At 37.1% G+C, this 26,897-nt stretch overlaps 1 protein-coding gene across 1 annotated transcript; it reads right to left on the reverse strand.

The window, feature by feature from the left end:
• Nucleotides 1-7,796: 7,796 nt before the first annotated feature.
• Nucleotides 7,797-26,831, reverse strand: LOC140244238 (NADH dehydrogenase [ubiquinone] 1 alpha subcomplex subunit 1-like). Its single transcript, XM_072323872.1, has 3 exons — nucleotides 26,630-26,831; nucleotides 16,770-16,853; nucleotides 7,797-7,934 (listed from the first exon to the last, which is right to left on the reverse strand). The coding sequence occupies exons 1-3, from the start codon at nucleotides 26,729-26,731 to the stop codon at nucleotides 7,893-7,895; spliced, it is 228 nt and encodes a 75-aa protein (XP_072179973.1). The 5' UTR covers nucleotides 26,732-26,831; the 3' UTR covers nucleotides 7,797-7,892.
• Between the last annotated feature and the right edge of the window lie 66 nt (nucleotides 26,832-26,897).

Genomic DNA, 26,897 nt, shown 5'->3' on the forward strand with positions numbered 1-26,897 from the left:
CGGATGTTTCGATGTGAATGCTAGACGTGTCCTTCTTTCTGACTAATCTTGTTGGAAAGCCTACTGGCCTCTTGCTGCAAAAGGAGTAAGAAGAAGAAGAGCTGATGAACGCCAAAGATTTGATATTTTACCATGTAATTTTTATTGAAAAAGGAGAGAAAATCCAAGGTGTTGTTTTTTTTGGTGTCATGCCAGAGGCAAATCACATGAGTTTTATAATGGCTGCAATGGTTGTATTGGTTGAACCCGTGGATTTGGTCACACATTGATCTTATCAATGTTATGTACCATGACGCATGCCACATGAAGTTAAAGAATGTTTACATGGCTATGTCATTCCTAGTCAGTCAATGGTGCATTGCATGACAAAGTAAAAAACAAAACAAAACAAAACCATCCTACAACCCCCCCCCCCAAAGAAAAAAAAAAGAGAAATGACAAGCGAACTGACTTCAGTGGTTCCATTGTCTCGTAAATCTTTCCATACCTTGGCAATTTGTAGTTCCTCAAAAAATTGCGTACAATTTTATGTGGGATCTGGTTGAAAAAATTGTTCTCTCAGAATTTATCAATTTTGCAGCTACAGTAACTGGAATAATTATACACGTACATGTTATATAGAGCTGAAATAAATTGATGAGTTAGGGCTACTGCTTATGTGGTTGTTAAACTGGAGATGTAGACTTTTTCTATCCTTTGGTAAATCATACTCCTTCGCATATACTGTAGTACAATCACAAGGTTATCGCTTCCCTTTACCATTGTCCTCATCTGCTGGGGGGGGGGGGGGGGACGGATATTATAAAAATTTATCTTTTACTACACTTACGTATCTACGGTACATATCGAGGGGTTATGAGCAGTGCAACGTGTGCATCAAAACTTCCTCCACTCACTGCATAAACCTGTACATTTAAAAGCAAAATTAAAAATGTAACTAATGTAATATGATCTCTAATTGTTTGATATGCCTATGCTAAACTGGTACACTGTACATGATGTGATGAAAAATATGTAGAAAAATCTGTTGTATCTGTTCTGTAATTCACCTCTGTTTTGCTTGTGTAATCTAATGAGATGATGTACTGACTTTCATCCATTAAAAGAGCTACCATTTTTTAAAGAGATATCTTATGCCAAAGTGTATTGTATCATGTGCTGTAGATTCGTGACATGAAAATACACCATCCGTCATTTATTTTTTCATGGGGAAATGAAAGTACTTCTGAGAGTAGCACACATGCCTTCAATTTTTTCTTTTATGGCCATACAGTGTATGTGCATCATCTCCACCGTGCTCACAGCTAGCACAGTAAAAATTTTGTGACTCGTGCACAATGCCCACCAACTTTTGTTGCACTACATTTTCCTAAATTACACTAAGCATTGCGAAGTATTGATCCTTCATGTGTCTGAAATATTTCCATTTGTTTGGGCTCAGAATTCCAGGATTAGAGTAGAATTTCCTGCCTATGAGAAAATGTAACATATCTATGTTCCATATCCATCCACAAGTTTTGACTAACCCAACAAATACTTTGTGTATGAATGTGGCGTCCAGCATTGTACGATTACAAGTACTTAAAACATGTCAGATCTGTAGGTATACAGTCGAATCTGATTGTGACAAGGTCATAGGGGCCGGCTAATTTACCTTGTTTTATCCAGACCCTCCATGTCAGCAGGAAATGCGAGGGGGATATACATTGTACATGTACTTGTATGTGTAATTACGCTCAGTGTATTCTTGCAGACAAAAAAAAAAAGAAATCTTGTTCTCAATGCATGTCCAATGTTTTAGAATTGACATATCAGTTGAGACTGCCTTTCTTTATATTCTTATCCACCAAGCAAATCAGAGCTCAGACAAAAGGAGCACACATGTATGAAGGATAGTCATTTACGGCTAGCTTACAGTGATAATGTAGACAATTATGGTTGGAGGACTATCAAGTCGATATCCTCTTTTGTAGTAGTGCTGCCATCTGTTATGGGTTAAGATGTAACTTACAAGTCCAATTCTTGAGGTTCACATTTAGGGGCATTGTGTTGGCACTGGAATGATCCAGTAAGTGGTGCAGAGATGGAAGCTTTCCTTTTTTTTTTTTTTTTTTTTAGCACAGGAGATTGGTTCCTGTTGTTTTCAGAGGAGGAAAGGACCTTGTTTGTTTGTTTGTTTTTTAATAGAAAATTTTTAATAAAAAGTGGTTATTTAACAGTGGTTTGCTGGTTTTGACATGGTGTGTGATTTTGCCCAGTTTGGTTCATACAGGTTGTATTTTCCTAGTGATATCCACACAAATTCTTTTTTTTTTCTTTATCATTTTTTGCTTGAAATCTGTCATGCAATAAAACTTTGTATTCCCATAGGTAGCACATAAATGTTAGTTGGTACCCTATGATTTACCAGTATACCTTGTTAAAAGTACAATTCTCCTTGTACTGTATTTGAATTCACTATAGCGGGACTCCCCTGTTGTAAAAGTAGGGAAATTTTACACTGATTAAATTTCATAGATTAGCACTTATTTAGAAAATACATACATGTACATACAGTGTTCAAAAGTACAACTTGTTAATACTGTATTTACATATCTTATATATATATATATATATATATATATATATATATATATATATATATATATACAGTGTACATACATACATACATAATAATACGGGGGAAACTTGATATAACGAGAAGGTCGTATTATTATGTATATATACATAATAATACAGGGGAAACTTGATATAACGAGAAGGTCGGAACCGAGTCGTTTCCCTCGATATAGCTGATGTCTCATTATATCAGTGTGCATGAAAAAAAAAAGCATAACATAAAGACATAGATTTGCACATGTGGGACTACATATCACGTTTCAATTAGTACTGATAATCTGGCAATTGAATGTATGTGAGAAATTACATTTTTGTGTGAGAAGAATTTTTTTTTTTTTTGCCAAAGAAATACATGTACAATATCAAGAATGTGTTTCTTAAAGGGAACCCAAACCAAAAGAGCAATGTGGATTAAGTAAAAGCAGCAACATTACTAGAACACATCAGTGTAAGTTTTGAGGAAAATCGGACAATTGATGCAAAAGTTATGAATTTTTAAAGTTTTGGTGTTGGAACTGCTGGATGAGGAGACTGCTGGAGGTTATGACACATAAGTGGACAACAATATAAAGAAAATATAAAGGGAATTCCACAAAAATTAATTTTTCATAAAAATTACACATCTATCAACTTGATACTGACATAATATGTTAAGGGTAGCAATTATTCGTCTCACATACTCTGTTACTCGCACCTTAGCCGGTGATAGGACATTTACTGTGTCTGCTTCAAAGCACTGGAACTATTTACCACTTACCATTAGACAGTCTCCATCAGTCAGTGTTTTCAAAAAAGCCTTGAAAACACATCTTTTTAGTAGCAACTAGTTCGTAGCTGTAACATTTATCCAATTACACATACTGTCTTACATGCTTTGAACTGATTGTAAGCGCTTTGGGCCTTGCGGGAAAAGCGCACTATAAATAATAGTAATAATAATAATAATAATGAAATTATTATCCCTGCTTTTTGAAAGAGGGTAGTCGAGTGCTATTTCATAATGCTGGGAAAGTGAATTTTTGTGGAATTTTCTATATATTTTCTTTATATTGTTGTCCACTCGTACGTCAGAGGGACATTATCACTCTCATCCCACCACAGACAGCCACAAGACAACCCAAGAAACACACACGTCTGCTTAGCAGACAATAAAGCTGAAGAAGACAGAAGGTCGAAAGCTTCCCACCAGCCGGCATCCTGCAACATCTTCTGTCATCATTACAGTGTCTTGATTATACATCGACCCCTCTCCACCCATCTCCCCTGGGTCCCAAGGGGGGGGGGGGGGGCACCCCTGATTCCGCCATGAACAAACTTGAAACTACAGTCATCAATGTACTAACTCATAGCTCTATCACTTCAGGTTCTAGAGAAAGAAGATTTTGTAATTAAAGATTCCTTTAATAATTTTTGGTGGGGCACAGTGCTCATTTGAACAAATTGAGATCCTATCCCCCAGGGATGCTACCTGCCAAGTTTGGTGAAAATTGGTCATGGGGTTCTCAAGGGTTCTCAAGAAGGAGATGAAAATGTAAAAAGTTTATGCATGACACACGGCACACAACGGACACTGGACAAAGAGCGATCACAATAGCTCACTGAGCCTTTGGCTCAGGTGAGTTAATGATGTATAACTCAATTCAGTTGGACTCTCCTCACCCGACTACACGTAACTATAACTACGGTATCACTGAAGGTGATTAATACCTCGCTCCAGCAGCTCAGAATTATAATTAAAAAGAATTCAAAACCAGGGTTTGATAAAAGGTTCTGTGTGTGCGTGTGTGTGTGTGTATTACTGAAAAACCCAAAAAGTGTGTATGTGTGTAGCACCTTGTGAGTTTGATCAGGTCCGCCCTTCCTGTACATCCAAAGTTTATGTAGAAATCTCCAAATGTCACAGGATTTTGTAAAATTGTGGTTACCATGGCAATCCTTTGCCCGGCAAACACAAAAATCAGGTCTCGCACCTCTACACCTCAATGTCATCCTGTCCACCTAATTAGATTTCAATTGCTTCAAATTGTGGAAATCAGGGCACCCCTGATTCCGCCATGAACAAACTTGAAACTACAGTCATCAATGTACTAACTCATAGCTCTATCACTTCAGGTTCTAGAGAAAGAAGATTTTGTAATTAAAGATTCCTTTAATAATTTTTGGGGGTTTGGGCCCCCCTGGGGGCCCCCAAGGTGGGGCACAGTGCTCATTTGAACAAATTGAGATCCTATCCCCCAGGGATGCTACCTGCCAAGTTTGGTGAAAATTGGTCATGGGGTTCTCAAGGGTTCTCAAGAAGGAGATGAAAATGTAAAAAGTTTATGCATGACACACGGCACACAACGGACACTGGACAAAGAGCGATCACAATAGCTCACTGAGCCTTTGGCTCAGGTGAGTTAATGATGTATAACTCAATTCAGTTGGACTCTCCTCACCCGACTACACGTAACTATAACTACGGTATCACTGAAGGTGATTAATACCTCGCTCCAGCAGCTCAGAATTATAATTAAAAAGAATTCAAAACCAGGGTTTGATAAAAGGTTCTGTGTGTGCGTGTGTGTGTGTGTATTACTGAAAAACCCAAAAAGTGTGTATGTGTGTAGCACCTTGTGAGTTTGATCAGGTCCGCCCTTCCTGTACATCCAAAGTTTATGTAGAAATCTCCAAATGTCACAGGATTTTGTAAAATTGTGGTTACCATGGCAATCCTTTGCCCGGCAAACACAAAAATCAGGTCTCGCACCTCTACACCTCAATGTCATCCTGTCCACCTAATTAGATTTCAATTGCTTCAAATTGTGGAAGTACAATAGTGCACTCAAAAAAAAAAAGCAGTTACCATGGCAACACCTTGTCGGGCACAAACCCAAAGAGTGTCTTGCATAACTACATTGTTACACATACCAAAATTAGTTTGCTCCACAAGGTTTGGAAAAATTTGTGGTTACCATGGCAACGCTTTCTCCAACAAACACAAAAGACATGTCTTGAACATCTACACCTCAATGTCATCATGTAGGAGTAGTTTGCAATGCAAGATTTGCAATGGACCGCCCAACCGACCACACACTGATTCCTATATACCCCCTTATACACTTTGTGTATAATGCGGGTGTATACTGGAAAGAAAGCACACACTCTGGAAAAGTGTATCCATGTACATGTACGGTATTTTTCTTTCAGAGAAAAAGAGGCTCCGAGGTATTAGGGTTTATTCAAGCACTTTGTACCAAGCCATGACCATGATCTGTGCGGTGAATGGGACAAAAACCAGGATGTGAAACTTAATAGCAACAATACAGGGATTAGCAGATCAGGCTGAAATCAACCATGACTATATTACTGGATACCAACTTTCAAAACAGTAGCATCATCCATTCAAAAGTTATTAGAGTTGAAAGTGAAGAGCGTGTAAAGGATTTTTAAGAAATTAAAAGGGGCCTATAAGACATTCATGCACACACTATTCTACAAAAAGTGTTCTAGAAAAACTGCTAAAAACACAATTCCTATATATTCTATGATACCAAAGAACACGCACTGCAGAAGAATAATTGCTCTTTCAGAAAACATGGAAAACTCTAGAATGACTAGGTTGACTCATTTCACCTATTTTGAGTCCTTGTGTAAAATCAGGGTGTGCGACTTGGTTAGTTTAGTGATGCACAATCACATACATGTATTGTAATCTTATTTCATAACTATACCAACTTGAATTATAATCTGCTTACCGTATTCATTATTTTGCATTCAAGAGTTGTTTTTTTTTTAAATCATCTTAATTAGTTTTTTTGTCTATGTAATTTACACATAAAGTTGCTATCAGATTAGATGAATATCAGAACTTGGGGGGGGGGGGGGAACGCCATGTCTGAACTGTGCTCTCTGTATCATCATGCACACATGAAATCTCTGACTATACATGTATCATGTTGTCTTTTTCTTCTTCAGGTTTTGTCCTTTTCAGAGAAGTGAGAAACATGTATACTGTTTGCAGTCCCTTCTTGATATGCCATGTGTGGACAAATGAAAATCAAATCATATTAGTCCCAGTAATTGAGAGGACATTGTATACAATGTACTAAAGGGCAAATCAATGTGCAGATCTATACATTTACAAATATACAGTGTACAGTATACAAATAAACATGGACAACAAAAGTCTTATTTGATAAAACTCTTTAATGATATAATCATTAATACACCATGGTAGAATTATCTTAACATATGAAACCATATGCTAAAGATAATGCAATAAAGTTGTGATTACAATGGTGAGGTGCAGACAGTGTTTCAAAACATTGCATGTGCTTTCAAGGGAAATGATTGTGACTCATGAGGTTCATTTCTATCCACCTGTGAACACTTTGCTTCTATTCAATGACATTTGGGACACAGTGTAGTGGTATACAGTGTAATCTCATTATAACGAAGTCCTTGGGACCAGCAATTTTCTTTCGTTTTATTGAAATTGTTATATCTGGACAAATAAACAATAAAAACATAGCAGATAATGTTGGGGCCTGAATTTCTATTTTGTTGTACCTGGAATTTCGTCATAATCGTTTCAATTACAATGCGAGCAATGTACAATACCCACCTCTGGAATTTGAATGAATCATTCTAAACTGTTCCGAAGGTATCTTATTTTGTAAACATATATACATTTTTACACACAAAATTGTTCATTTCATAAGGGGACCTGACATGTCTGCAAACTGTATTGTCACAATTTCATTTCTGTGTAAAAAGGGAACAAACATGAGTCCAGAATAAGCCAGATGAAGTAAACTTCATGACAGATATCAGGGCACTGAGTACACATTCTATGCAATAGTATCACTATGTCAGTTTTATATTATTGGAATAAACAGCTTTAGGATTTTATAAAAGAAGATTTTATAAAGTCACTGGAACCATGTTTTATTAGATGCATAAAATCTTGGGACAGAACATAAAAGCCAAAGGGCACAATATGTTTATAAGAAGGTTGCCTTCAAATTTGTTGATCATCCCAGAGTGGTCTGAAGGTAAGATGTACATGGTGCCTCTTTTTTACCATCTGAACACTTTTCATAGCATCAAGTATCATACACCAAGGAGATACCTCCTTGCATAGCATATAATAAGCCTCACTCCTGCACAGGTTGAGTCATTTGCCACACATGATATACGACAGACTTGCTGTTCCAGTCCAGAAGGTGAATGTAGTTCCCCACGACTTCCATTCCACATTGCAAAACTCTCGTCAACTCTGGATGTAAAGTTTATGAGCTCTTCTGTCCCACACCAGCAAGTGCCTCAAGTCCCTGTACAGGTATTTCCAGTAAAGAGTACAAGAGGCATTATGAATTCATCATTAAAACCCTCCTGGACAAATGAATGTTATAGCAGGTGCGGCGATATAGTGCAATTAATTTGCTAAAAGCATATGACCTCGAAGCCTCATTTGCATAAAGTGAACAGCTCGTGTACACACAACCGCTGGGTAAGTGTTGCAGGACAATCGCAATATCTCATTTCAGAAGCCATGAAATGATAAAATCTATATAGCAAATTGAAGGAGAAACTATTCTCTAACTGGCAATGTCAGTTATTTTGGGTTTTATTGAGGATAAACCTGTGAAAATAAAGTCCAAACTTAGCATCCAAAAAGAAAATTTGGTCTCTAAAAAAGTGTTAATTTTTCATATTTTTCTTCATTGCCCAAAAATCAAACTTTGGTATATGACTTGTGGTAGTATGTCCAAACTGTGTTCCAAATATCTTTTCTGTAGTACATGTCGTACTATTATGTTGGGAAAAAACCGAGACCACTGTCATTTGTGACCCATGTAAAATCCACAGCGTAAGCATTACGCAGTCTGATGTATTGGTTTTTGTGCTGCATGAAACAGTTGAAGTTTATTGCAGGGTTCGTCTCTCACACACTCATCACCCTGTGGACCACCATCGAAACCTATTGCTGTGCGCCGAACCTGACACTGCTGATAGGCTAAGTGTGCGCTGACCAGAAGAGAACGCATGCACAGGAGGATGATCTAGTTGTGCATGTCCGGTGTTTTCTCCAAAATTTGATTGTCTTTTTGCTCTGATTTTAATCTAACTACTAATTGCAAAAACACGAAACTTCGTAGGTAGTGAGTCCGGGGTATACAGACTAGCAATATGTAAATCAAATGCATAGTGTAAAACATTATATATTCGCGGCATGAATTTTTTGCGAATTGGAGTTGACGGCCTTTTATGCGGCATGAAATTTTCGCGAACTGCCACTGGCATTCAAAGCATATAGTGTAGACAAGGACTTTGGTGTGCATTTTAATTTTGTGAATCTTGGCGCTTGCGAAATTCGCGAAATTAAAATGCACACGAGCATTCCTCGTTTTACAGTATTCATGCTGTAGCTGATTTGTGTTGGGAAATAATCGTAACCCTTTCCCACAATCGACTAGAACAGAAAAATACAAATACCTCGAAAGATACATCACCATTTTCGCCCAAAATTCATATGAAGGATGACATATCCAGCTATTAGATATATTTGTGAAGTTTCAAGGGATTTGGTGGTAAAATAAGGGAGATACGAGGAGGTGAACTTTTGAGATTTTTTGTCCTTTGCTCCGTACAATGCTTCAGTGACCATTACAAATTCAAAAGCTTACCCCCCTTCACGCTGAGTTAATTGCACTGTATCGCCGGGCCTTATAGTACATTATACACTTTACTGAAGATGGAAGATGCTCTTTCATGCACAATTCTAGCCCATATACAGATTGTACACTTCAAATGAATACATTTTGTAATACGCTTTTATAGCGCAATTCTATTTCACTGATGATTTCAGTCTCGGTGAAAAAACAAAAAATAAAACCTGCACTTTAATAGGCTAATTATGTATCTGTAGAGGGAAACATTGTCATTTAACATGGTCGACATGACTGACAATTTTAGCCTGATATAACTGGTACCTTGTAGTAAATGTACTACATACGATACCAACTAAATACAGTAATGGAACATAGGGACAGTCAAATTTACCTTGTTAAAAGTTACAGTGAATGGGCTCATTCTAACCGGTTTCACTGTACATGTATAGTGCATTCTACATGTACTGTAGATCATGTACAACAATGTTTGATATATTGTACATCATACCAGGCACATACCATGTAATCATTCCATTATCAGATTAAGAAAAAATTTGAAAATCTGACCACTTACATGTGTAGTAAGAGAAAGATACTTTATACAAGGTGTACAAAAAGCAGAATATATCAACATAGTGTTGAATTACACACCTTAATGGGCATGGGTATTGCAGATTTCAAGTAACAGCTTAATCTATTTAATCAACTTTCTCCTGCTTCTGAATAAACTTTATTTTGTTAATCTTCACTGCTGCCTTTTTGATATGCCTGTCATGAAATATGTCATGAACGGTGGCATTTTGGAAAATCTATGTTTGTTTGTTTTTTTCTAACTAGTACCCTAAACCTAATCAAACAGGATGCTTTACCATAAGTTTATTTTGTTCAGCATCCTACCACTCATTCTACAATATTAATGTTTCAAACATTTTGTACAAACATTCCAAATATAGAAATAATGTTAAAATCATAACCTGAAGTATATGTTTGTGTATATATATATATATATATATATACACACACACACATATACAATTGTATATACTCGTGTACACACACACATATACAGTAAACCTTGCTAAGTCGACATCGCATAAGTCGACAACTCACTTGCGTCGACACAACAGAAAAGTCCCAATTTTTCCCTCTCTATGCCTTGAAAATTTTTGTCTTATTCAGGGCTGCACACTGGCGCCGGTCCGACGGTCAAAGACCGGTAAAAGTCACTGTCGGACCGGTAACTTTTCAGGAAATCCACAAGTTACCGGTCCGACATGACCAGTAAAAAAAAAAAAAGCATTGGTGGGGTCAGTAGAAAGAAAAAGAGCAGCCCCGATCAGGGAGAAACAGAATGCAAGATATCGCACTGTTCAACAAGTTTTACTCAAGTTTTCGTTTATGTCTGCCGGTGCACTTTGTACAGTAAACATACATTGTACATTAGTTTTGAGCACTAGCAGTCGACCAGTTATTCGCCCTCGCTTGCGCATTTGGCGCTGCTCACGCACTGCCATGTAATGCAATTACATGCAGAGCATGTACAGTGTAACTGCTTTTCGTTTGCTTGCGATCGGCGGTCATGACAGACAAGAAGCATTGATAGAAGCGCACGCATTTCTGGTTCATTTTACTCATGATTTTTTAACGCAAGATCGATCTGATCCCGGCTTCGCAGCAGCGTGGCAGTTTTGTTAGAACTAATTTACTTGTGTCGATTTTTAGAAAAAGTAAAAACACATTCGATATTCAGCGATACAGTAAATGGATCTGATTGCGTTCATTTTCATTTTACACAGTCATTTCACAAATGAATATTTTCATTCACTCAGAATCGTCTCATGAAGATAGGCGCAAAAAGGATCACGAAATTGGCTCTTCCGTGTACTTTTTAAGAACGCACGCACAAAAATAAATGTGAAGAGATAATACTAGGGAGGAAAAAAAAAATCATGAAATCATGACAGTCCCGCTTACATATTTGAGGTAGAAATCGTCCCAAAAAGGATCATGAATTCGACCGGCCGGGTTGTATCTTTCAAAAGCTTATGTACGAAATGCGAAGAGATTATAGAGGAGAGAGAAAAAAAATAAAGGACACATTTTGGTGAGTGCATCATAAAAGATTACAGCCAAATAACAATTCATGAAATCAACGCAATCCCGTTGAAATTTGAGGAAATAATAGGCGCAAAAAGGATCTTGAATTCAGTCCTGCATGCCGTGTTGGTTATCAAAAACGCATGCACAAATGCGACGAGATTATCGGGAGAAAAATAAAAAACACATTTTACCCTTCTGGTGCGTGCATCATAAAAGATTACATCTGAAGTAATTCATGAAATCGCCACAATCCCGCTGATATTTGAGGTACAAATAGGCGCAAAAAGGATCGTGAATTCGGCCGTGTCGTATACCTTTTAAGAACGCATGTACGAAATGGGAAAAGATTAGCGGGAGAAAAATAAAGGACACATTTTCACCCCTTTTGGCGCTTGCATCATATAGATTACAGCCGAATAGTAATTCATGAAATCGCCACAATCCCGCTGATATTTGAGGTACAAATAGGCGCAAAAAGGATCGTGAATTCGGCCGTGTCGTATACCTTTTAAGAACGCATGTACGAAATGGGAAAAGATTAGCGGGAGAAAAATAAAGGACACATTTTCACCCCTTTTGGCGCTTGCATCATATAGATTACAGCCGAATAGTAATTCATGAAAATTTCGCAATCCGTTGGAATTTGAGTAAACAATAATAGGCGCAAAAAGAATATCGAATTCGGCCCTGCATGCAATGTATAATTTTGAAAACGCATGCACAAATGCGAAGAAATTATTGGGAGAAAAATAAAGAACGCATTTTCAACCCTTCTGGTGAATGTATCACAAAAGATTACAGCCGAAATAATTAATGACATATCGCAATCCCGCTGATATTTGATGTAGAAATAGGTGCTAAAAGGATCGTGAATTCGGCCGTGACGTATAGGCATGTACGCAATGCGAAGTGATTATTGGGTGAAAAATACAGGACACATTTTCAAACCCTTTTGGCCCGTGCATCATAAAGATTAGAGCCGAATAATAATTCATAAAATCATCGCAATCCCGTTGAAGTTTGAGGAAACGATAGGCGCAAAAGAATCATGATTTTTGGCCGTGTCGTGTATATCTTTTAAGAACGCATTTACGAAATGCGATGAGTTTATCGGGGAAAAATAAAGGACACATTTTCAACCCCTTTTGGCGCGTGTGTCATAAAAGATTGCATCCGAAGTCATACATGAAATCATCGCAATCCCGCTGATATTTGAGGTAGAAATGAACGCAAAAAGGATCGTGAATTCGGCCGTGACGTATATATTTTAAGCACGCATTTACGAAATGCGAAGAGTTTATCGGGGAAAAATAAAGGACACATTTTCAACCCCTTTTGGCGCGTGTATCATAAAAGATTGCATCCGAAGTCGTACATGAAATCATCGCAATCCCGCTGATGAGGTATAGAAATAAACGCAAAAAGGATCGTGAATTCGGCCGTGTCGTATACCTTTCAAGAGCGCATGTACGGAATGCGAAGAGATTATGTGGAGAAAAATAAAGAACGCATTTTCAACCATTCTAGCTGGTCCGTGCATCACAAATGATTACATCTGAAGTAATTCATGAAATTGCCACAATTCGGCTGATATTTAATGTAGAAATAGGCGATAAAAGGATCGTGAAATCAGCCGTGTCGTATACGCATGTACGAAATGCGAAGAGATTATTGGGAGAAAAATACAGGACACATTTTCAACCCCTTTTGGCAATTTGTTTGGCCCGTGCATCATAAAGATTACAGCCGAATAATAATTCATGAAATCATCGCAATCCCGTTGAAGTTTGAGGAAACAATAGGCGCAAAAAGAATCATGATTTTTGGCCGTGACGTAAATATTTTAAGCACGCATTTAAGAAATGCGAAGAGTTTATCCGGGAAAAATAAAGCACACATTTTCAACCCATTTTGCCGCGTTATCATAAAAGATTACAGCCGAAGTTATTCATAAAATCATTGCAATCCCGCTGATATTTTAGGTAGAAATAGGCGCAAAAAGGATCGTGAATTCGGCCGTGTCGTATACCTTTCAAGAACGCATGTACGGAATGCGAAGAGATGGGGAGAAAAATAAAGAACGCATTTTCAACCATTCTCGCCGGTGCGTGCATTACAAAAAGTTACATCCGAAGTAATTCATGAAATCGCCACAATTCCGCTGATATTTGAGGTAGAAATAGGCGCAAAAAGTATCATGAAATCGGCCATGTGGTGCATCTTTTTAAGAACGCACTTACGAAATTCGAAGAGTTTATCGGGAAAAATAAAGGACACATTTTCAGCCTCTTTTGGCGCTTACATCATAAAAGATTACAGCCGAAGTAATTTATGAAATCGTCACAATCCCGCTGATATTTGAGGTAGAAATAGGCGCAAAAAGTATCATGGATTCGGCCATGTGGTGCATCTTTTTTTAAGAACGCACTTACGAAATTCGAAGAGTTTATCGGGAAAAATAAAGGACACATTTTCAACCTCTTTTGGCGCTTGCATCTGAAAATATTACAGCCGAAGTAATTTGTGAAATCGTCACAATCCCGCTAATATTTGAGGTGGAAATGGGCACAAAAAGGATTGCGAATTCGGCCCTGCATGTCGTGTACCTTTCAAGAACGCATGCACAAATGCGAATAGATTATCGGGCGAATAAAGAACCCCTTTAGCGCGTGCATCAGAAAATATCACAGGTAAAATAATTCATTAAATCGTCGCAATCCAACTGACCACCAAGAGCAGGTTTCGCAGCAAGTTCGTGCGCCGATGTTTAGAAAAAGTCACAAACGCATTTGATACAATCTGATTTTGTTCATTATCATTTTACACTGTAATTCACAAACAAACATTCTATTTTTTCCTATCTTTTTTTTAATTTCTTGTGCAATAAATAATGCAAGTTAAAAAAAAATGATATTAATCTGTAAAATGTACATGGGTAAGGGGGTACGTCCATAAAAAAACAAGAAAATAAGTTTGCAAGTCATTTATTGTTTTTTTAGGTTGTCGTTGTTGACCGGTAAATTTTCTGTTCAGACCGATAAAAAATGGTAAAACGGGGCATTTTTCGGTCCGACAGAGACAGGTTGGACCGGCAGAAAAATGGGTTAGTGTGCAGCCCTGTCTTATTGAACATTTATAAGTCGACAACTCGTGTATATCAACATGATTTTCAATGTCAACTGCGTTAAAATGTTTAAATTCCTTCGCCTAAGTCTCCATAATTTTTTTGCTCAAATTCCTGTTGACATACTCTGAAAAAGTTGTTCTCGCGCTACGATTTGCAGCATTACCATTCGCTAATTCGCAACAGTGTACCGTGCAGTACCGTTCGTGCCATGCATCTGTTGTCTTGTACGCCTGAATTTATAAAGGGCATACACTCGTGTACACTTGAGTACTAGTACCCAAGGTAGTTCACTTTCTCTCTCCTTCTCGAAATCTCTCTCTCTGAGTGTTTGTGTATCTGTGTATCGTATGGTGCAGGTGTATTATATCAGTGTGATGTAAGTGTATGGTGCAAATGTGGAGCTCAAGCTGCCTGGTCCAATAAGGGTGCAGCGGGAAATTGTTCTTACACAATTTTTTTTTCTTGCTTTTTTGCCGGTTTTAAAATTACACTTGGGGATGTACACTTGATTTCTAAGTTAAGTATTAAACATATGTGACCCGCTACAACAAAATGATCCTAAAGTCGGGCGAGGTCGATTATTTGAAAATTGCATGACACAATTCCCTAATCTTTCTGCTTTAAATTGATATATAACACGTCTTATAAAAACAATCGGCTGCGGAGATATCGATGTTTAAATGAGAGCATGTCAAGACGTCTGGGAAATCACTGTTTCGAGAAAAGCGCCCTAAAAGTTCTCCTTGCGACGCAATCACAATCAAGAGACACGCAAGTCAGTATTCACCTCCGGACAACAGAAGTTAAGCCCTAGCGACCTCCGAAATGCTCAGGCATAGCGCAACCCGCCCGCACGCACCAGTCGACTGGGCAGTGTGCGAGCTTCACGCTTCGGTTAGCGGCAAGCAGCAAGCTGACCAATGAGATCACTCTGGTCGTTGTTAGGGGCGGAGCCTATGTGTGGCGCTCAATCCAAATGTTCGAACCAGTTTCTGCTTCGTTGAAACGCCAAAAAACATGGTCCAGAAAAACGCTATTTTTTGGTCTTTCCTTTCATCATTTTGCTTCAAAATTTCGACAGATGATAGAAGACATGTCAGACTCTAATAATATGTCAAATTCAGAAAATTGTAAGTTTTGACCAATTTTGATGCTCTAACTTCAAACTCTATTTTCACGGCTTCGACCGTGCGCGACTTTAGGACCATTTTGTTGTAGTGGGTCACATATTTTGTGTGGTGTCAGTCAGTAATGTATACAATTTTGTCAAATACACACATATCATGCCTCCTCTCTGCACACTCATCGTTTGTTCATGCAGATTGTAGGGATATGTTTGTTATGGGTGATGTTCATGTTGCAAAGCTTTGTTCAACCTAAAATGAAATACGGTTCGATCGATATTCTGAAGATTCGTTATTCTCAAAACATACTAATTTTGGATACCTATATCCTAGTAAAATGATGTTTGATATCTGAACATGAAATTGGCCCTTTCGTTAATGCGAATATTCCTGAAATCTTTGAAGGCTTCTGTGGTGGTAGAATGTTGGGTGGTAGAAGGCTTAATGGTGCACACTGTCCCGACGTTTCGGCAAGCATGTGCTCGCCATTCCCTTGAGAACGAAAAGTTATGGCGACTCAGGAGAAGAAATTTATAGATACAGGGTATTTCAATTTAGTCAGCACTGAAAATCATGACGACAGAATCATACAAAATAGAAAGCAAGTCTTTTCAGCAATGCACTTAAATATGAACCACAAAGTTGCATGCAATTTTGGGAATTCGCATTTGATAATTTGACATTTGCATCATAACTTTTTCAAATCAGTTTCAAACATAAAGTTTCTAAAAATGGGTCCAGGTTTCCAATCCCGCCCTCTCAAAATATCTCTAGAGATTTCCCAATCAGTGCATTGTTGTCACTAATCCGCATGTGATTTATGCATAAAATACAATACAATCGTTGCCAAGATACACTAGGCATGTGTCAATTCAATGGTATGAGGAGTGAGATTTTGATAGCGATCCGAATCATTTACAAGTTGTCGACTGATAGTTGACATATTTTGCTCAGTCCCGATTATGTTGACTTAGGCAAGGTTCACTGCATATAAATACATGTACATACATTTTTTTTTTTTTTTTTTTTGGGGGGGGGGTTGTGTTTTGTGTGTGTGTGGGGGGGGGGGGAGGGGAGTTACAGTTGTACATGCAAATCAAATGATGCAAATGTTGGGCTGTATCAAATCAGCAGGATCACTACCTTTGATTTCCAATAAACTCCTGCTATTTTTTCATCCCTCTTGATTAACAGGTAGTCAAATCCAGATGGGGCTGTTCTTCTTGCCTGTAGGTGTAAGGGGAAACAAAAGAAAGAAGAAAACAATGCTATTGTAACTGCATTTTTAATTCAGGTATTACTGTTGCAATACTTTAATGAGTGGAAATGCAGCCACCCCCACCTACAATGTTGAACACTGCAGAGATCCGCTGCATTTCTTACTACACTACATCTACGGTATCAAAGTGAATAACTGCATCTTTGATAGTTAGATGCAATGGATTAAGTACCAAGTTTAAAATAAATCATGCAAACATTTCTTATTTAGTGTTAAAAAATGACTTTGTGCTTGCTGCAGCACTTCTAGCATGTGAATCTGAAGTACATGTGAAGATAAATCCTGTTAAAATGAGCTCGCTTCTAACAAGCAACCTCTTTTGTTTCACAAGCTGATTCTGACGGTCCAATTTTTCATGTACACTGTATAAACCTGTGGCAGAATGGCTCTGTACAAGTCTGTAGTGTTGTAAACAAGCTTAGTTACATACATAGTGAGAGTCTGCTTAAAATGAGGACATACAATACGTGTACAGTGTATTGGGTGCATTATGATGCAATGGTAGATAAAATCAAAACTACATGTATCACTGAAGGTGATTAATACCCACGCTCCAGCAGCTCAGACTCCTATGGGAAAGAATTAAACCAGGGTTTGATAAAAGGTTCTGAAATGCTTCATTTTGATACAAAATGTGTGGTTACCATGGCAATGCTTTTTCTGACATTAACACAATGGTGTCTTGCATATCTACACCTAGACACATGGTTTATTAAATTTGACCTTAATTGCTTGAATGCTGTGAAAGTAATATGATTCACAAGGTTTGGGTAAAATTGTGGTTACCATACCAACGCTTTGTATGGCAAACACAAAAATCAGGTCTCCACATCCATAACTCAATGCCATAATGTCCACTATGTCCTCAATATCATAATGTCATAATGTCTATAATGTCGTCAATGGTATAATTTGATTTTAATTGCTTTAAAATTGTGGAAGTACATGTAGTTCACTCCACAAGATCTTGAAGAAAATATGCAGTTGCCATCGCAATGCCTTGTTGGGTACAAACACAAATGAGTGTCTTGCATAACTACACCTTTATAGATCATTTATACATCACACATTCCAAATTTGAAATGAATTGCTTAAATACTGTGGAAGTACAGTAGTTCACTTCACAAGGTTTGGGGGAAATTGTGGTTACTATCGCAATGCTTTCTCCTAGAAACACACACACACACACACACACACAAACATGTCTTGCATAGCTACACCTAAATGTCATCATGTACCCTAAGTTTCATCGAAATTGCTTCAAATCTGCAGGAGTTCGCGACGCAAGATTTGCAGCGGACTACCCGATCAACTGTCCGAACAACCACACACTGATTCCTACAAATTGTACCTGTATCTATACAATGTACATGGGTCCATTTCTTGACCTGCCACTTTCAAACATCCTAAAAATGAAACATAAAAGAACTGTTTTCACACTACCCATCCATCCCCTTTTCCATGTTGCAGCTGCAGGGAACGCTAAAAGTGCATGTTACGTTAAATTTGCATAAATATACACACAGATACATGGGTATGTACCAGTAGTTGGGTGAAATGTCTTTACAATGGGAGACACAGCCACACCCAAGTTAGAGAGAGGAGCCCCAAGGAGTAGAAAGGCAATAGAATATGTCAATGAGCAACTCTATAGCATCCACTCAATTACATAATCTAAATGCCACATTCTGCAATCAAGTGACAACAAATCTTTTTGTCGTCAGCTACCACATGTACACTGTCATAATCACTGTTGTTTCTCCATCAACTTTGAAAGGATTAAATTAGGTCTCACACACAAAGCGCAAGACGAACAAGCAAATTGGCATACATTTTGTAGCTACACTGTAGTCATAGCGGTGATTGCCATACCATAACCTGCCCTGCATGCATCAGGGCAATTCTGCGGTAACGGAATTACAAATCAGAGAATTTTGGCTCATATTCTTTCACCCTGTATACTGGATTGATTATCGGTACTTTGCCTTCTCTTGATACATTTAAAAGATGCAGAGGTACTTACACTGTCACCCCAAATACAAATTTGTTAAATGTTCTCACTTGGTTGGTTACAAAGGAGGTCTATGTGCGATGGTAACGGAATTACCAGAAAATTGAGACACAACTTCAACTCTGACTTTGGGAGTTGTTTCTCTGAAATCTATAACACATACACTATAGGTTGTTGTCAGATTTCATCTTTGATTGTGTCAACTTCAATTTAGTTGTATTGTTTTTCAAATATTTCACCACATTTTCCCAGCAGCAGGCTTTTTCCCTGTAAAGTCAGTGGTAACGGAATTACACAAATGGTAACGGAATTACGCCTTCTGAAATACACTGAAAAAAATACCCATTCTTGGTACTCATGTATTCTGAAATGTCTTGATAAAGATTGTTTATGCTTTTAGCTATAATATAACCACTAAATAAGTACTCTCTAGCCTTTGACCTTCAACTGCTACAAGTGTATAGGTGCCAAATGAGTTTTTATTGTCAAAAAACATAAAATATTGATGCTAACGACTGTGATTTGAAGATGTACCGTATCTGTAACTATGTCAATCAAGATCTCGTAACTTGTAATTACCACATCCATCAAAATTTGTCTACTTTCAAGTTAAAAATTTCACACTCTGCAGGTAAATGACATCTAAGACACATGGTAACGGAATTACGCTAGAATAGGCCTACACAAGTACAATTCTATAAATCCAGTCAACAATACGCAAATTTTCTTGTATTTCTTTTGTTGATATCATCCAAGACAGATTTCTCTGTTTTCTTCTTCCTCAATATGCCAATAATTGATAATATGTGTGAATTACTTAGAAGAATTGTACATAAACATTATGTGCAAATGCACAAGAAAATAATAAAAAACTGTCCGAATTGACACTGAATTTAAATCTAAATCATAAAGTGCCAATTTACAGTGCAAGAGCACAGTGTGCAGCCCCATCATTGAACACAATGTTTAATATTAAGGATGAACACAAAGGATGCTTGAAACATTTAATTTGTTAAGTGAAAAGACGCATTCGTGGTTCAATGACAAATATAACAAATTACAATTCAATCATAAATTGAAAAGAAAATTTTCTTATATGATTGTGGTACTGCACCAGTGCTCAATCATTATTATTTACACTGTATATGTTGTGGCTCATATTAATCACTAAAAACTTGTGACATTTTACTAATAGCTGAAGGTGCCCCCTGGTATGTAATGTAGTGCATAATTTGATAATTCCCTTACAGTGTAAGTCCTACTTAAGCCCACCAAAATAAAATGAACTAAACTAAAATGAAATAGAATACATCAAAATAACTTTAACAAACTACAACTTTTTTAACCATTAGAGTGAGTCCACCAAATTCCGTTAATTCATAGAAAGGTAAGAGGGCCTCTTTTATCCATCTGCAGCTCACTGAGTTAGAGTCAGATTAATCAACCTGTGAATAATGTTAGTATTTACTTCTGACCACACAAAATTTCCAAATTACGTTTTCAGAAACACGACAGTGATTTCTTCATTGACTGTAATCATGACTTGGCCTATAAATTTCCTACAAGTTTCCTGTCTCTGTCTTTCTTCTTTGACTTTGTCTATTTTCTCATCCTGAGTGTTGCCATATATTTACTGACAAGAAGTGTGCATCTTCTCTTTTGCAGTAAGTTAAATATTTTGACTGCCTGAAAGCAAATGATAAAATACACTGTAATGGCACTTGTATGAAAGGAAACTGGATTGTACAGCAAATGGTAACATGAAGAGTAAAGGTAGAAGCAGAAGCCCATTGGCTTTAATATTTAAAATCTTCTGAGGACGGGAAAGTATAGGCCTAAATGTTATATTTTAGAGCTGTATCACAATTACTGACTGGGTAAATATTCATCACAAATGGTGTTTTTGTCTTTATTCCTTTTAAAAAGAAAGGATTAAAGAACAAATTTCAAAGGGTAGCAGATACTCTGTATCAAATGGGCATGAAAATGTCTCTGTGGAGGAAAGATCTAAGAAACAGATGAAAGAAGGTCATAGTCATACACTTACCATTAAAGATAAAGGACTTGAGGATGAAAACAGGACATGTTCAATAAAAGTTCAGACTATCGACTTGGTGATAATAAAGCTTTTAGCATACAAAAAGATCAAAGGTGTCACATTAAGTGGGCATCCCATGTCAAATAATGACTTCTATCACATTGTGTATGATCCTTCTCTTCAATTCTTGATCTTTCCTCACAAAAATTAGCCTGTTCTTTTCTCTCTGTCAGTAGCAGTGCTCTCTTTTCCTTTTAAAGAAATTTTACGTCATTCCTCTTCTTTCTAACCGTTGTTCAATTTATGCTGCATCACACCCATTCAATAGTAGTCCCTCATCACTATACTTAGATTTTGTATGAAACCATGAGACTTTTTAGCAAGAAAATATACATTGATATCTCAGAATTCAGTATGATTTTTCACATTTGAGAATGAGTACAATATGTATCTGTAGCAAACCTTATAAAGTTATCAGTTAGCACAGTCTCCATGTAGTTCTTGTACATGAGAAAAGGTGAAAGAAGGGAGACTTTCAGCACAAGAAGTCTTGTCAAGCATGTACCCTGATGTCAGGACTCACTGTCAGAGGCATCCAGCTATGCTGAGTCATGTCAGTGTATCATACCATACATATATTTCAACTTTCACTCCTTTACTGCCAGTCACTCACACTGTTAAGCTCAATGATAATGCCCTGAAGCTATTTCATGAACAGTTCACATACACACATATTGGCACGAAAGTAGGTTATGTCATTCTCTTCCATATTAGATGTGCATGTAATTCTGTTACCATGTACAATATGTATCTGTAGCAAACCTTATAAAGTTATCAGTTAGCACAGTCTCCATGTAGTTCTTGTACATGAGAAAAGGTGAAAGAAGGGAGACTTTCAGCACAAGAAGTCTTGTCAAGCATGTACCCTGATGTCAGGACTCACTGTCAGAGGCATCCAGCTATGCTGAGTCATGTCAGTGTATCATACCATACATATATTTCAACTTTTACTCCTTTACTGCCAGTCACTCACACTGTTAAGCTCAATGATAATGCCCTGAAGCTATTTCATGAACAGTTCACATACACACATATTGGCACGAAAGTAGGTTATGTCATTCTCTTCCATATTACATGTAGATGTGCATGTAATTCTGTTACCATGTACATGTAATTCCGTTACCACAATTACAGAAGAACTGAAGGAGATATTTCACAAAATGTTTTTATGAGTTTTCAGGGAGTCACATGTACAGAAAAAATTTACAAGGGGAGAAAAAAATCAATGATTAGTTTGTTCAAGAGAAAACTTTTTTTTCAATTTCATGGTAACGGAATTACGTCAATTTGTCAGTAGATTTTGAAAATTTCTCAAAAAAATATCATAATGAGAATGACTGAATGCTTCATCAAATATGATTGTTGAAGCATAGGAAGAAAGATGTGGAAGTATGGATAAAGCAGAGAGATATTTAAGTTGTTTCATTTTAAATTTTCATTTAATAAATTGTAAAATTTTAGATAAATACAATAAATAGTCTTCCAACTTTAAAAGTGTGTACAACAAAAACAAGGAAAGTTATTGGAAAAGGGTTTTGTTTCCGTAAATACAACAATCCGTCTGTACGGGAAACTTAAATTTCTGAGCATTTACTTAACTTTGAATTTTGCTGTTTTTGTCCTTCTCATACGGAATTGCCCATCACACAACTTCGGCAGTACATCAGCTACTAGTGTGTGAATGGCAACAACAATATCAACATCCTACGCTCACATGCTCCATTATTCGTCAAAATCCGGACAAAGCCTCCTTCTTTTTGTATACTTGTAAAACTTATTTGATGAGACATGTATCTGCAAAACCTGATTATGTCATGAAACCAAGGGTGCCAGAAAGGGGGTGGAGGATCAAACATACGCGCATCAATTTGTCAAAGCAATAATTTCAATAATTCCTAATGTTTATTTCATTCATTTTCTTTTTTTTTCTTTTCTTTCTTTTTTTTTTTTACCTTGTTAGTAGGGAGGGCTACCATTGGTTGGGCAACATGATATAGGGGAAAAAAAAATCCACCCTTCTTGCTTACAAACTATTCCAGGGCTTACTGTACCTGACTGTTTTTGCTGTGACCGTCAATAATAAAAACATCAAAAATTGTCCCCTATACAATGCACAGTGTGTACTGTCTAGATTGGATTGACACCCATACATATGTAAATGTCCCCATGTGCCATGTCTTTTCTCATCCATCTTTTGGTACATTTTCTCTCATTTCATGTAACTTCATCATTTCTCTTTCACATTTTTAAGAGAAATGTTCTTTCAAGTGTCATGTTTATTTCTGTATAGGTATATTGTACTTGTTATTTGTCCATTTTCCTGTGCACAGTATTTAGAAATGTTTCAATTTCATTACTAAAGTTGCACAATTTGTTGTAACATGTGTGTCTCATAACCACTTGAGTGTTGGTACTTACAATAATTGATGGTGGAATGATTTTGACTCTGAATGCTTGGCAAAGGACTTTACTGATTTGATTAGGGATAACATCCAATTAAATGCCAGTGTCAAACACTCCTTGCTGAACATGTTTCCTTCTTTCCATTTCCCTTCTCACCTGTCACTCTTTTTCTCCTCCCCATGAATGAACAAAAACAAAGAAACAAACAAAAAACCAACCAAATAAACAAGCACACAAAAATGCTGACACATACTAGGATGACATGCTATAACATATAATCATGTCCCTTGAGGTAAGGTGTTTATGATAATGAATAAGAAGAAAATAAGTAATACTGATAGTGAACATTTTTAACTTGATAATAAATTTTCATGAAAGATGCAGTGGCAGACTTGGGATTGGAGGGAGGGAGGGAGAAACAATGGTATTTGAACAAAAGAATGCACCACATGCACAGGACTCTTTTATGAACTTTAATGTTTGCATTAGAACAACAACAAAATGTGTATTAGCTATTGTAATTCTTAGGAATTCATTAAACTTTAATAGCAAAGTTGAGTTGTAACAAATAATAGGACTCATACAGAACAATTCATGATGAGTCATGTCGATGAATTTGATATGACAAAAAAGTCTAACAGCGATTTCATGGCATCAAAAAAATTGAACATTGGAGGAATTATAAACCTAATGAAAAAAAAAAACAATGTCTGAAAGATTTTATTGGAAGGATTCTTCGTTTGGGATCAATGAATGAAACATGAATTTGAAAAAAAAACTTTATATCAAAAGCATATAACAACCTCAATTGAGAGTGGAGTCTTCAATGAAGTACAGATGTTGGTGCATGGTGGAACTATTGAGAAGGTTGATTTTACTGTATTTATTATTGGCACCCGCACTGCCCTCCCTCGCTCCCATGTCAAGGTTCGAACTTACGCAAAAATACAGATGTTTCTAATAACAACAGCAACAATAATAATAATAATAATAATTGCATTTAGAAATGTTACCTACAATTGTATATGGCGCTTCTAACTTCACTGGTGTTTCATCAACATGTCTAGTGAGGTGCCCGCACCTCGCCAGGCGCCTGAATACAGCTTCAGCCACCCTGCTTAAAATTGTTACAAGCCCACTGAACAAAAATTTATGCCCGGAACTGTGTTCAGTATCCCTTAAAAAAACTTGAAACTTGGCAGGGTATAGATCTACCACAAACAAGCAAACTGTGGTGAAAAATGAGCAGTTTTCGCAAAAATGTGACATTTTTATTGGGAATACAATATAAGTATCATCACGGTCACCCGCACACATTTTTACGTGTTTGTCTATGGGAGCTTCAAGGTCAACTGCTCACGTCTTTTACATGCTTTGTCTATGGGAGCGCGGGTGGCGAGTTGTCAGCGCACAAACAACTACTCGGCATCGCCAGTTCGCGTTCGAGGACGACAGCTGCAAATTTCCGGTATCGATCAATAAACGGTAATCATGTAGAAATGCACACCTACCGTTCGCTTCGCCGTTTGTCAATAAAATTTTGTGCAGCTCTTGGAGATGCTAAATTGAACCATATCAGAGAGTTTTCATTGAATTAGAAAGCCGAGAAGGAAAGAAAAATGAGAAATCGGAGTTGAAAAGTACGTCGGTCGCGATCATAGTTCCGACGTAGTAACTAGTGCATCGATTTCACAGAGAACTATGTCAACGATTATAATCGATTCTGGTAGTCTCTAATTAGCCGCTTACTAACAATATTAACACGACTTGTGCAATACGTGTGGGCCCTAGATCTACTTTCATTTTCGTATATTTTCTCATTCTTTTCATTGCCACTATCATGATTATCACTATTTAAATTATTGATACAGATTATTCATACCAGGATTTAGATGTTCTTTCTTTAGAAATTGTGGCGGCAAGTATTGATTCATGACAAAAGTTGATGATTTAATTTGAATAGTGTTGAAGGGAAAAGAATGAAGTTGAAGGAAAAGTAGAAGAAAAGAGTAAGGCTATTAGAAGGAGGGAGAGAGAGAAAGAGAGAGAAAAGAAGATGAGGAGGAAGTTGAATTCGAAGGGGATTTGTTGTTTGTTACTGGTGATGGTAAATGGTATTGAATTTATGTTTTTAATTGATAAGTTCAATTTACAGTATAAATCATTGTTTTTATGATAATAATGCTATTCATTTTTCCATTTCGTTTTATTAATTATGTATACAAGAATTGCAACCCCAATATTTAATTTTGTTTCGTAGTAAGGTCCATTTTATTATCTTTTATTGTTTCACACATATTATCCTCCCATCATTCAGTCAGCAAAATATGTTGACAGATACAATGTTTGTATACAGTCAAACGCAGCACGAAGGAGAAAATTATAAAAAAAAAACAAAAACAGACGCATCGAGATCACTTTCTTCAACTTTTTACTGTTAAGCCGACGTAATTATTGTGGTTAAACACCAAACAAGCGGCTGTACCACAGACTACAACGATCGATCATCATCATTATATCGCTTTTCCACATAATCGATCATCAATCATGCTACGCTGATACAGCCGTCGATCGGCGTACTTTTGAGTCAAAATTAGCTAATTTTCTTCTGTAATTGGCTATGAAATTTCATGAAACCATCAGATATGGTTCATCTTGACATTTCTGATAGCCACGAAAAGTTTTATTGACAAATTAAGGAAGGAAATGGTAGGTGTGCATGGTGTGCATTTCTACACGATTACCCAATAAACTTGTGATTCTATTGGAATCTTCAGCATTTTTTCTGTATACGAGTGGAATTTCATAGAATTTCAGTAACGAAATGTGATTCAAATATGCATAAACATTAACTCTGGCGAGGTGCGGGTCACCGAAGTATAAATTTACATGCAATTGTAGCAGGCGCGCACGGCGGTCGAATTTTGGATGGCGTTGCGTTGTGACCGAACTCGTGAATGACGCATGATGTGAGTTAACCCAAACCTGTACAGACTCAACTGTACCCAAGTGCTACGTACTGCATCGTGCAGAATCTTATCTAAGTTTCTAGATTCATAGACAATGAATTTGTAAATTTTACAGGACATGGGACATGACACAGTATGGCAGATGCAGTGAATACATTACTGTATGTACAGGCATCCAATGACAAAAATAGCGATATGTGGGACTGTGATACGCAGAGCAAATAAGCCAAGATCAATACATACTTTTCCGCCATGTTGGAACTTTTGAACAGTAGTAGTGAAGATACCAACAGCAGAAACGCATCCACAGATTATGGCTAAACCTGGCAGAATTTCATACCACATTTTCGGTTCTTGAATGATACCGAAAAGGTGGAAATCAATGTAATATTGATTGTTGAATGTTGTCTCATGCAAGAAACTAAACCTTCCGACGTCAACTAATTTCAGGCATTATACTACGATTGAAATTACTGTGTTCAAAATATTGTAATTTTAAATATATAAGTGA

Source organism: Diadema setosum, chromosome 21 (assembly GCF_964275005.1).
Source record: "Diadema setosum chromosome 21, eeDiaSeto1, whole genome shotgun sequence".
NCBI classification, from domain to species: domain Eukaryota; kingdom Metazoa; phylum Echinodermata; class Echinoidea; order Diadematoida; family Diadematidae; genus Diadema; species Diadema setosum.

Bases quoted from the DNA above. Each gene is read 5' to 3' on its own strand.
- LOC140244238 (XM_072323872.1), bottom strand. From the start codon at position 26,731: ATGTGGTATGAAATTCTGCCAGGTTTAGCCATAATCTGTGGATGCGTT. The intron at 16,854-26,629 runs GTATGTATTGAT...TTACACCTACAG, and splicing joins AGTTCCAACATGGCGGAAAA to GCAAGAAGAACAGCCCCATC. The intron at 7,935-16,769 runs GTAGTGATCCTG...ATACCTGTACAG, and splicing joins GAGTTTATTGGAAATCAAAG to GGACTTGAGGCACTTGCTGG.